This window comes from Athene cunicularia, assembly GCF_003259725.1.
Source record: "Athene cunicularia isolate RWA chromosome 9 unlocalized genomic scaffold, athCun1 chr9_part1, whole genome shotgun sequence".
Taxonomy (NCBI): domain Eukaryota; kingdom Metazoa; phylum Chordata; class Aves; order Strigiformes; family Strigidae; genus Athene; species Athene cunicularia.
In genome coordinates this window covers 22,982,675-22,995,258 of record NW_020799110.1, presented here as the reverse complement: position 1 = coordinate 22,995,258, position 12,584 = coordinate 22,982,675, and the positions used below count along the sequence as shown (strand labels likewise).

The following is a 12,584-nucleotide window of genomic DNA, read 5'->3' as shown; positions in this document are numbered from 1 at the left end:
TCCCATAATCACTAAGTGCCCATTTTTGCATATGCCTGGAAAACCAGTGACCATTAATAGGTAAGTTTGTTTCATAAATTCCTCATGTAACACCTCCGTGTGGAAAGGTCACAGACACAAACAACAACAACAAAAATACAAAACGCACTTGCTGGACCCTTAACTCAAGAATTGTTTCCTGACCTTATACAATGCTTTCTATCTAGATTATTTTTCAAAGGATGAAAACAGTAAAACTATGTAAGAGAACAGTGGAATTCATAATCAGCATGGCAACTCAGATAAACAACAAGAGATATGGTGCACCAGGAAAAATACTCTGCTTGATAATAAACAAAAATCCCAAAGTTACACTTCACTTCCATTATTTCTTTTCATGACTAAATTCTTTTGTAATGTGGGCCCACCTAGGGAATAAAATGTAAAGAGAAGCCATCTAATTCATCAAAGTAACTGCTTTCTATAGCCTGTTCACCTTGGCTATGACAGCTGACACCTTTGGGCATCGATACAGATGTTTAGAAAGGGGACAGTAGGGAAGGTATTTAAAAAACAGGAAAGCTTTACACTACTAGAAGTGGACTCTCCATCCACATAAACTATCTCTTGAGAGATCCTTACCGGAGATCCAGACCAGCTTCTTTCCAAAGTATGTCCATCAAACGCAAAATCTGGAGCGTCAACATGTCCTGTCGGAGATCTGTAATGAAAGGTTGAAACTGCTACTTCAATTTCTCAGTGCGTTGTAGACAAACTTTCTAATGCTCGTAAGGCCTTCAGAAAAAGGTATCTCAAAATACTCATCAAGCCTAAAGGTTAAAGTTGGTTTAATCATATCACCACGACTGATAATGTTTATACTTTGAAACCCAGTCAGAAGATGACGTTTAATTTGTTTGCCAATGTTAAAGTGAACCATGTTTATATTATGGCAATACAGAGCAACACAGCTTCAGTACAAGTGTGTGAACGTAGAAGGAAAAATTTAACATTTTTAGCAATGCTTACCATCACCATTTTTAAAGATGATCCCTACAAGATCTCCTCCAAACATTTTATTGTTGTATACTATCCATAGAGGCTTCATTTTAGAATCCATATATCTACACTTCTCAACACTAGAAGAAAACACAACAAAAGTTTTAGTCAAATAAGAATAATTCAACTGAAAATATCTAAACGTTCAAAACACAACATGCAGACTTGCAGTTGGAAGCACTTAATGTTATCTCTGCTTTCATCCTGCTACTATGCTATGAATGCTTACCAAGTGATGAACATATCTGGTACAGATGGAATGTATTAGATGCCATGATTGGCATATACATATCCAATTTTTACATTAAGCACCTGCATTTTCAGGAAAATAGTTTTCTTTATATCCTTTCCCATCAAATTTTAGACATTATATTTAAGTGCAGTTAAAAGTTTTGGTAGCTTTTGTGCTTACTGTTATAAACAGAAGCCAGGGATGCAGTCTAATTCACTTTTAGGTTTATATTTAAATATATTTAGCTATGGTAATGCATTGACTAAAAGTGTGTTAAGTTTCATGGTGGATTACAAAAATCTAACTTAACTAATAGGATTCCTATCCTTTAGGAAGATTTCGAACAGATCTTCTCTCACGATAGAAAAAGTTCCCTGTGAGAGCATATCTGCTGAACAATACAGCCAAAGGAAGTTAAAGCACGTGTTTCTGCTTTATTGTTTCTGTGCAAAAGTTACGGTGAAATTTTGTTCACTCATTCTTAACTTACTGTAGTTCTGAAAGTATAACAGAAGGATTCAGAGGAGACTGGAGGTCAGAAAGTGCTTCTCTGTAAGCATTTTGTTTCAAACATGTATGCATTGCATCTTTTCCTTTTGCTTTGCTTTGCTTCATGGCATTCAGCTTAATAAGACTATTTAAAGTCTTCATTTTATTAAGGGCTTCCACCTGAAAGAGATATTTTACCTTTAAAAGTTACTGCTCCAACTTTACACATAATACAATGCAAAATCCCATTTTAAAACAAAGTATTAAATAATTCTAAAAATTTAAAAAAAATGAAATAATAAATGGCAATTAAGGTGGCATTTCTGAAAAAAATATGAGAACAGCTTTTTCTAAGTCACTCATGTCCCAGAAATCTTATTAATTAAGACATTGACAGGATGAAAGCTCCTAGGCTTCAAGTCATTTTATAAGGCATGACTTAACATTTCCAATAAAATGAATGAGGTATTTTAATGTATGATACATTTACATAAATTCCTTCTTCAAAATACAATTTTGATCTACTAATTCAACAAAGCATGTAACATAGGTGCCTCTATCCATACTGAAGTCAGCAGAAATAATATCGAGTGCTTCATAGCTCTAACAAAATCAAACATTACTTGAGAGGAGCTATGGACATAGATACATCATTGCACACATTCAGTAAATGTTTGTTCATTAAAATCCTGCTGAAGTCAGGCATAAGGTAAATGATCTAATCAATTCAGGTGTTCCAAACCATAGTATCTCATCTAAGCAATATTGTTAATTTAAAAACATCTAAAAAGGCAAGGCAATTATTTGCAATCAATACAGGTTGGTTTAACCCTTTCCCCCCCTTCTCCTGTTTTGCAGTTTTCTACTCGTACATAATTTCTAAGAGAACAAGTAAACTATTAATATAAATGTACCTAATGCTAAGAGAGAAAAGCCCTTCAATAATAAACCGAGATAGCACATACAACAAATACAATTTCTACATTGCACCTACATCTAAGCAACTTGTCAGTTGAATATAAAATAATTCTTATAACAATCAGCTGTATTTGCACTAGCCACAATTAACACGCTCAGTAATACACATATTCTCTAGCAAACAGCATCAATTTAATAATTAGAAAAGTTGATTTCTATACAAGGAAGCTTCAATCTAACTTACGAGGTGCTGAGTCAAAACTTACCACTTCTACAGACAGACTGAACCCTGTCAGGCAGGATGCTGTGGAAATTGTATGCGGTTTGATTATAGAACTGAGGCAGTGGAGACCTGCCAGGTCAACCATCTGTCAAAACCAAAAGCGTTCTGCTTTTCCACTATGCTAGGAGCTGTACAAACATCGGTGACAAGGGAACAAAATGGAACCCGTGTTGTACAAACAGGAACTTTTTGAAGTATTTCTACTTTGAATTTCTTCCGTGTTTGCACAGTTGGGAATTTTTTTGCCCCTTCTTTGATTGTACTGACATTTGCTTCCTGTGAAGTGCACAAAAACTTTACTGACCTTAGGTCTATTGCTTAAAGCATTTAATCACCTAATCCTTTTATAACTGTGATGATAATACTAACAATCACACATGTGTAAGAGATGGTCTTTTCAATGTCCTGTGAACTGTAATAATGAGCACAACATTATGTTCCTGTTCCATACACCTTTCAAAACATAGTTTCAATGTAGGCAGTATCAAAACTGTTAGAAATAACATTCATCAGACAAGTATCTACTGAGTTATGTCTTTGTGGTCTGATACAGCAAAGACGTTAATTCCAGAGAGAGATCATTTTTCAAAGATTTTTATGGTCGCAGTCTAAATTAACTTGCTAAAATGGCAATAGAGACTTCAAACATGATTTATGAGTGTCTCTTAATGATCTGCTGATAGACTTACTAGTGTGTTTTAAAGCAAACCTCTCACACTTATTAGGGTATTCGAAAGCAAACATATATCTTCTTTTTTTGTAAATGGCACATCTATATTAACACTAAAATGAATACTTGGTTTACTTCAACACAAGGGAGTACTACATTATACTACATCTCAAGGGGGTTTTTCACCACCTTTTAACAAAAGCCAAAGCTGCAGGAGAGCAGTCCTGGAGTCATCTACGTAAAGTTTAAATAGAGAGCTAATAGTTTCCATTGAACAAACTACATTTACTGGGGGAAAAAAAGGTCACAAGTTTCAAGTGCACAGAAACGCTTCTTCAGTTAATAATCCAGTCAGTCTATTGTTCTATCCAGAATACACGCACATATTGCTCAGAGGATCTCGCACTTCTCAGAACACCACAAAACCAGCTCCCTACCTCGAGGCCCCCCAGTACTAGCTGCTTTCTGTGACAGGGAGGATGGCTTCATCATCCATCAGTTCAGCCCTCTTATTTCTGTCACACCCATGCTTCCTCCTCTTCCTCACTGCCCAGCAGATGGACTTTGTTAAGGTAACCCATAGGAGCAATGGAGTAAGTATGAGCATTACAAGACAGCGTAACTCAAGATTTAAAGGAGAAGGGAAGTCCATACCTGTTTAGCAAGCACCTTCATATGAGCAACACTTCCTCGGCAGTAAGCTTCAAGTATCAAACCAAATTGTATTGAAACAGCAGGTATGTGAACCTCTGACCTGTAAGAAAAGCTCCTCTTCAGACAACAACATTTACAAATTAGCATTCTTCAAACCATTAAAACAAACAAGCCAAATAAAAAAATGCCAAAACACCTCATGGTCACATAGATAAAGCAAAAAGCCAGATTTCTTAAGAAATAACAGAACACTTATGTATTGAAGAATATGAGGGCTGGCTGGTTTCAATGCATGCCACTTGTTTCAAGGTCTAGGACTGTTCTAGAGGCAGTAATGTTAAGAGGCAGCGACTGGATGCTTTCAGAAACCCTTTTACTCAAGCTAGCAGTACTGATAAGTCATAGAAGATGATATTGACAATCAGGGTTGACATTAAACCATGTGTTCTCAAATCTTTGTAAGGAGAGGTCAAAATTTGCCTGAGGGTGAATACTCTGAAATAATGTGAACCTTCTACCAAAGTCAATTTTCCTCTGAAACATTTTCATGTAGTACTTACTCTTTTTATTTAGAAATATCAAAATAAATTGTACTTTGAAGACAGAAATTCAAGCTAATGTCCATTCTGAAATATTTCTGCCATTCATGGAACTGGTCATCAAAAGTAGCAGTGATACATAGTTTTTACTTTCTGTTAGACTCTCAATGACAATATAAATTTTTCCCAAGTGTGAGGTATATATTTTGTACTTTCACTGCACATACAGCCAAAACCAAACACTAAGGTTATATAAAAACCTAACTTATCAGATAGAACTGAATGCAGTTTGCAATACTTTCCTCAAATGGCATATTTCAAACCATGTAATATGTTTTTAATTATAGGCTTGCTCTAATGTATACATGCCAAAGGTAAAGAAACATAAAGAAGACTTCTGGGGGCCTACGCTAACAGCTCATTGAGAAAAATCCTCAAAACATCATATCTGAAAGTCCAATCAGTCTCAGTAGTTTCAGAAAGACATAAGGGGAAAAAATCCTACCTTAGATGCCAAAACAACATCTGTCCTATTCTCCTGTTAGCGAGTGCTCTCTCCAATAGAAATCTGGAGAGCGCACAATCAAGAAAAGGTTCGTATTTCAGGACTTGCACAAGTTGAAGAAGATACTGAGAGAGCTCTTCATCACTAGAATGAGGTACATAAAAGCAGTCAGTTACAGAGTAACTAGATCAGTGATATTCCAGAAATTCATATGCATATGACAGATCCAACAGTGACAGATTTGTTTCAACAGCAAGAGTGTCCCCCAAAGTTTCAGTCTCATGGAGAAGGACAATAATACACAACTTACTGCAACTTAATACAATTTACTGCAATTGCCAGATCAATCAATTCATCAGTAAGTTACACCTCTAACAGAATCTTAAGCAAAAAAACAGATTCTGTAAGCAAAAACCTGGTATTCTGTCATAGACTTTTACAAGATCAAGATCTTAGCCCAAGTGCTAGGTTAAGTACCTGGGACATTAATTATTTCAAACGATTTCAGACTGGACATTGGCCCCCCTTTGACCACTCAACCTCTGACTGAGGGGCTGGACCTTTGGAACCACATAAAGACCCACTGTAACTCAGCAGTTCTCTGCAGCAGGCATGGACAAGAAGGGAGAATGATTGCATACACCTATTGAAGTCACTCTGCTTACAAAGCAACGAGGGAAGTGTATTCAGACCACCAAAAGCAATTCCATTAATTACTTTAAAAGTTACTACTTGTCAGTTAATAGCTGTTAATTTAAGATACACCTGCAAAGTGATCCATTTAGCCAAAACTGTTTGTTTTAGAGTTTTTTCATTTTGGTTTTTAAACCATAGCAACAACATGAAGGTTTTCAGAGGCTAAGGAAAAGTACATCATCTTTGAAAAACCAAACAGTGCCCAAATCACTCCTACTTCAGAAGTGAAAATTTAAGTATTTAGTCACAGTTCATAAACATACCTTTGAGAAGCCTCTATGTTAATTGCTTCAAGTAATATCCTGACATAATAAAATCATTCCAATAATTTTCTATGAAGTCCTGTATTCTCTTGCAAAAAAACCACTCTCACAGTTGACAATTATGTTACTCTAGAATAAATGTGAGCGTTCATTGACTTTTTACATTTGAGTATCTTTTGTCTTATAAAAGGCCTACAGAATTCAACTTCTCTGATTAAAATAGAAGGGAAAGAGTAGAAATTTTTCTGTCTGTCACTTGAAGACTTCAGAGATGCAAATACTGAATTCTCCTATTCACCCCATCTTACTCTGAAAAACTTCAGTAACTTTGTAAAAACTTTCAACTATGCTGTGCTATATTTATTTTCAAGTATTTTGTTAATTTCAGCTACTAGGATCACCTTTAGGTTACAGTTTTTACCAGCTGCCTTCATCAGCCTTTTTAAAGAAGTTGAAAATTGATTTCTGACACCCAATGATTTTGCTTCAGAGCCAGAACTAAGGATTCTGGAAATAATTCCAGATGAAACAATTTAGTATTATTAGGGTAGTCCAGCAGCTAAAGTGCTTGTTTGCATTTGAAAGAAGTCAAAATATTCTTCTTTTATTTTTACCCCAAAAGTCTAGCCTTGACCATTAAAAAATTAATCATTAGACTAGTTATCACAAAGAATTTAAATTCAAGGACAGGAAATACGCAGTAATGCTGCAAATAATAATATTGTAGAAATCCTGCCCTAGGTTAGAGTGAAGAGCAAAATTATATGTGATAAAGGAAGAACTGCAGATAATGAAGGCTACTGTAAAGCATAAACAAGACAGTAATTCCGTGGTTTATTTATTATATGCTACAGCTTACACTTCTGTTAAATGATACAGCCAATACCTGACACAGAGTGTGAGGTGGCTGGGTGGGAGTTTTTATATTATTTGACTATTGTAATATTTTCTCCCTTTGTTATTAAAAACTCCTCAATCTATATTGCTCCCTGCCTTTGTCCAAGAAAGGGGTGAACACACAACCCTCACTGGGACAAAGGTACACTGGTGTTCTTTATCAAGACAGAAAATAGTAATCACGGAATACAAGATATCAGAATAAGGTGGTTTTATTTGGCTGCCAATACGCTTATCTTGAAATTAGACTTTCTTTGGCCACTACTCATGGCAGGCAGTGTGTTTACATCTTTCCTCTCTGTTTTCTTTTTTTCCTATGAACAGACAGAATGCAGTTTTTCACCCCAGAAACCCTTGCATGCTGAAGTAATACAATATACTCACCTCATTTGCTTTAAACAACCCACTGCATATTCTCTGACATACTGGTCTGGATAATTGAAATCCAACAATTCTAATGCTTCTCTAGGCAGCAGTTTGGGCCATATCTGAAGGAGAGCTTGAAGCTGTTTTAAAAAGATGACTATTAGGTTACAGGTGAAGTAACTATTTAAGAAAACAGATGTGTATAACTGCCCATAAAAGCATCCATGCTAACAGGAGGAGGTTACAGACTGCTTTGGAGGGAAGGAAGGAAGGAAGGAGGGAAAAAAAAAAAGAGAGAGAAAAAAATTTCTGAGAAAATAGGCCCAGTTCTGATTAATTTTCTTACCCTGTAAAATGATCCAGATTATTTTTTTGGCACCAGATCTCACTTACACTTAGTCTGAAAAAATCTGTTTCTTCACACATAGACACAATGCACAGTAAACCCAGATATGTAAATTTTAGAAAAAATTAGATGATATTTTGTAAATGCTCTCATAAATACATAAACATTTTGGTAATGGTAAAAGTTTTCCATTAAAGAATAAATTAAATTAGTTTTTTGTTGAGAGAGATCTTTACCAAAAATTTTTATCCCCCCCAAATAATGGAGCATTTTCCCATATGCACTGTGAATAGTAATGACCTTAAATTGCGAAGAGGATGATTCAGGCTTAGATATTAAAAAAAAAAAAAAAAAAAAAAAAAAAAAAAAAAATCCCAATACTGAAGACAATGATGTGCTGGGAAAAATTACAGAAAACACTAGTGTATTATTTTGGATTACCAAAGCCAACAACATCTAGAGGTCTCATTAAATAAACTGTTTTTACTGAATTTTAATGAAGCTACCCACTGAGTGTATATTTTTAATAATACGTATATAGTTCTAGGACTGAAACAGTACACTATTACTCAAAATAACCGAGCTTGGATGGATAAATGCAGTCTATCAACAGCACAAGATTTTTCCTCTCTGTAGGAACAAGTCATGATAAAAATACTCTTTCCTACAAATCAGATAATATAGTTATCTCATATTTACATAGCAGCTTATAAAATCTGAATGATTAGGAAGACCCTATTTTCCTCCTGATGCAGTAATCCTTTTACACCAACAGTTAAAAAAAATCTCTATTTCTACTATATGTCATAGTTCAACTAATGCTTCCAGTTCAAGTAAGACAAACATGTATGAGTTCATGGTCTCAGCCCGAATTTACAGTGTTCATAACACTATTTGAATACCTAGGGGGGCAGATTCCAAACTGGTTAATCTGTGCAGTTTTCTATAATTCAGAAGGCATAAAACAGGCACAGATCAAATACAATGTCGAGCCAGGGGCCATGCTACAATTCCAGAAGTGGAAGAAATAATCAAACTGTTTTCATGGGCAAATACTGGTATGAACACATGCAAAATTAGTAATGATATTAAGTAAAATTAAAGAAGTTTTTAAATATAGATGTCATAATCCCATAGAAATAGACACACAAAAGTCTATTCAATCCATAGCCCAAGTAAGGGTCAATGATACCACTCCTTACATTGAGAAGAACCACAGCCATCAACACTTACGTATCATGAATACTTGTACTGAAATTCTGAAAGAAATACTAACACTGAGCAGATATTTAATACCATAAAACAGATGTCGAAAACACAAGCAGAAGCTATGCTTGTCAGACACACAGTAAGAAACTTCAAAACAAATGTATCAGAACTTCTAGACAACCTACCTTAAAGGTGCAGAACCAACAAAAATATAGAAACATTTTATTAATAATGAATGGAGAACCTAAAATAGAGTCTGAAAAGATGAGTCAAAGTGGCCTTACATGCCTCATATATCAGGCAATGAAACTGGAAAGTCATACTCTACAGCAAGGACATTAACTGTGAAGTTTATTTGAAGATACAAACCTCCTCACTTTGACTGCCAAAACCATTTCAGAGGTTCTTACAATGAGAAAATTGTAAGTGACATGAGCTTAGAGGGAGCAAGATCTAAATGGCTTATGAAACAGCCAAAATTCCCCAAATACCTACTGCTCTGTTCAAATTCTGCCTTGGAACTTCTATTAAGAGAGAAGTGAAGCCTGACTAGCTACACATCCCGGGTGTGTTGCATGTTATTCAAAAGTGCCGGTGAAAGGACTCCAGAAACACTTGTTGCATTTGGACACAAGAAACTTGCACCATGAAATGCCCTCATCTGCTTTAGCAATAGACGTAACTCTTAACGAACTTCCAATTAGATCTCATTTGTAAAGAAATTTTACATTCCAAAATGTGTTTCAAGTTCTTAGAATTTCTCTGCAACGTCAAACACATTTGAGATGCTGCACACATGAAAAGTTCCATATTCTTCTCACACGGTTTGAAAATCCTGAAAAGCTGTGAGAAAACAAGGAACTTCTATTCTCAACAACAATCTAAAGGTTTAGAGAATACACCAAATGTGGCTTTGGTTTATCAATATTTTTTCTATAAAGACATGACCACAATTTTTTTCCTAACAAGACAAGCTTACTATAAGACACAATAAGTTAAGCACAGGTCAGTGTTTTTATTCTAGTTACTTCAAGTATTTAAAAAATCAGCTGTTCTTTCTCTAGTTCTCATTAATAATGGCATTACTTCACTGAAAGTAAGTGGATTTTTTTTTTTTTTTTAATAATGGCTAAATTCTGCTTTAAGAATAAATACTGCCTGTGAATTCCGCTAACAAGTTCTGGCACTCTACTACTCTGGCGAGCAAGGAGGTTATGGCAACAGTAAAGCAAACACCTTCAGAATTCCTTCAGTGCAACTATTGTAAAATATTGCAATAGAGTGAGAGCTTGGATAAAATCTATGTAGTAAATAATACAAGAAAGCTGCTTAATCCATTGTACATAACTTTATGGACCACTGAACTAATAGGTTAAAGATGGTGTATGGTCAAGTATAATACTCCGTTTCCAAACCTTACTACTTTTGAGTTGCATTAATAAAAACAGCAATATCGTTACTGAGATCATTTTTCTTATAAACAGCTGGTGTTTGGTTGGGTTTTGGATTGGGTTGTTTTGGGGTTTTTTTCCAAACTTTTTGCCTTAAGTGTCAAGACTTTTACTGAAATACAGCTAACAATCTACAATAAAAAACTTCTAATACCACAGCATGCATGTTGTAGCACCACAAATATTGCAACATACAGCTAGTACTATATATATTTTGTTTTAGTAAGAGGTAAATTACGATTCCTGCTAATTTGGGGATTCATAAAACTCACGAGGGTATCTTGCCTTACCTGAAAAGGTAAGCCATTGGGAATACTTACATGTCTGTGCACTACAGAAATATTTGTCATGTTAAAGGATAAGATCTCATTTTCCAGATAGACTATTCTTGTGACCAAAACCAATATTGAAATATAAACCACACTATTGTCTGTACATAAAGCAAACATAAATACCACATTCCTTCCAGAAAGTACACAGTAACAGGCAAGATGACTACATATTTTCATCCATCTGTTTAAATAAAATGCTTTAAACATATTTTTCAACATTCCCAAATTTTAAGGACTTTGAGCTGTGAGCTAATATCCACACTCCAAATAACTCTTCAAAACTCTGCTACCAAAAGCCGTATTTCAAAGACCCTAGCAAGCAATCAGAATGCCTTTTCCTTCACGTATTTTAATGAGTAAAGAAATACCTGTTTGTATTTCCAGATGAACAATAAATTCAGAAGCACATAATGGAATTACTAAGGAACAAAGATTCTTGCATGTCAAAGAACACAAGTGAGCAAGGAATGTGTGAGTACTACATTTTGTTAGTGTAGTGTTCATGGCACAGACAATAAGCTAGGATGAAACTGCATTTATTTTTATAAGTTCACAGAACATATACATCTAGCTGGTAGGAAGGATATAATAGAAAATAAACTCTATGCTGGAGGCAAACTAAGATTCTGACTGACTGGACATTCACAAAAAAAAAAAAAAATGCTTTTCTCATCATTGGGTTTTGGTGGTTTTTTTTAAGATATTAAGTTCTTGCTCGTGTGTCCAGGCCACAGAAGGTATATAATAAACTTTGGTTTATACAGTAGTGACATTTCAAAATGTCTCTGCTTGGGAAAGAAATACTATTTACTCATGATTTGACTCTGGCATTTTTCACCACCATGATTGTCTTTTCCCTTACCTGAGCAACATCTTCAAGTTTGTTCCATTTTAAAGAGAGCAGCAGTTTTGGCAATGATTGTGGAAAATTTTCACGGCAGTCATATCGCAAAGTCCAAATCAGATCCATTTCATTTTCACAGAGTTGAGATAAAGGATCTCTTTCCATTATTTCTTTCAGCACAATATGAAACTTCTTACCACCTCGACCCTAGAAAATAGGAAATGTATAATGTTTTGTGATATATTCAGTAAGATTCTTATATTTTAGCTCAAATACTAGAAATCCTACACCAGGAAGAACGTCAGAATAAACTCATGAAACACAGGGGAATGACTGCTGTGCCTTTCTTTCAGATTTCATTTTCTTAAGCTGTAAGAATGTTAACTAATAGATTAAAAATTCAGTGTATAGAAGTTTCTGAAGAACTGACCAAACTTTAGAGTTAATGACACTAGATGGCAATATTTCTATTTTCCAGCTCTAACATGGAGAACTTTCATTTAGGATGTGTGTACCTTCTCCTTTTGTTTTTCAAGTGAGCAAATTTGATATACTTTAAAAAAAAATAATTAAAAGCAAAAAATAATTTTCCAACAATAACCAAAGGGAAGTACATTTGCCAAGTATACAAAAACTTATTTTTTTGCCTTCTAATCCAGACTTGTCTTTTCCATTTTGCATCTCCGAAACATAAACAGTAGTACTGATTCTGTAAATCAGTTTGTATGAATGAGTCTTCACACTGGCTCAGCTAACACCATCTGTCCCCAGCCATGCCCTTATGCAAACTGCAAGGGTAGAAATTAAAGCAACGATACCGACAACAGCAGCATTCCATAAATTAATAGGAGA

At 35.0% G+C, this 12,584-nt stretch overlaps 1 protein-coding gene across 2 annotated transcripts in view; it reads right to left on the bottom strand.

Annotated features, from left to right (window-relative positions):
- PIK3CB (phosphatidylinositol-4,5-bisphosphate 3-kinase catalytic subunit beta) overlaps positions 1-12,584 on the bottom strand; it is a 103,944-nt gene that overhangs the window by 12,422 nt on the left and 78,938 nt on the right. For both annotated transcript variants that reach the window (XM_026855031.1, XM_026855032.1), the window contains 6 exons: positions 7,569-7,690; positions 5,329-5,472; positions 4,285-4,384; positions 1,761-1,939; positions 1,009-1,118; positions 622-700 (listed from right to left, as the gene is read on the bottom strand). In XM_026855031.1, the coding sequence (XP_026710832.1) occupies positions 622-700; positions 1,009-1,118; positions 1,761-1,939; positions 4,285-4,384; positions 5,329-5,472; positions 7,569-7,690 (734 nt within the window). The remainder of the gene's footprint in view (positions 1-621; positions 701-1,008; positions 1,119-1,760; positions 1,940-4,284; positions 4,385-5,328; positions 5,473-7,568; positions 7,691-12,584) is intronic.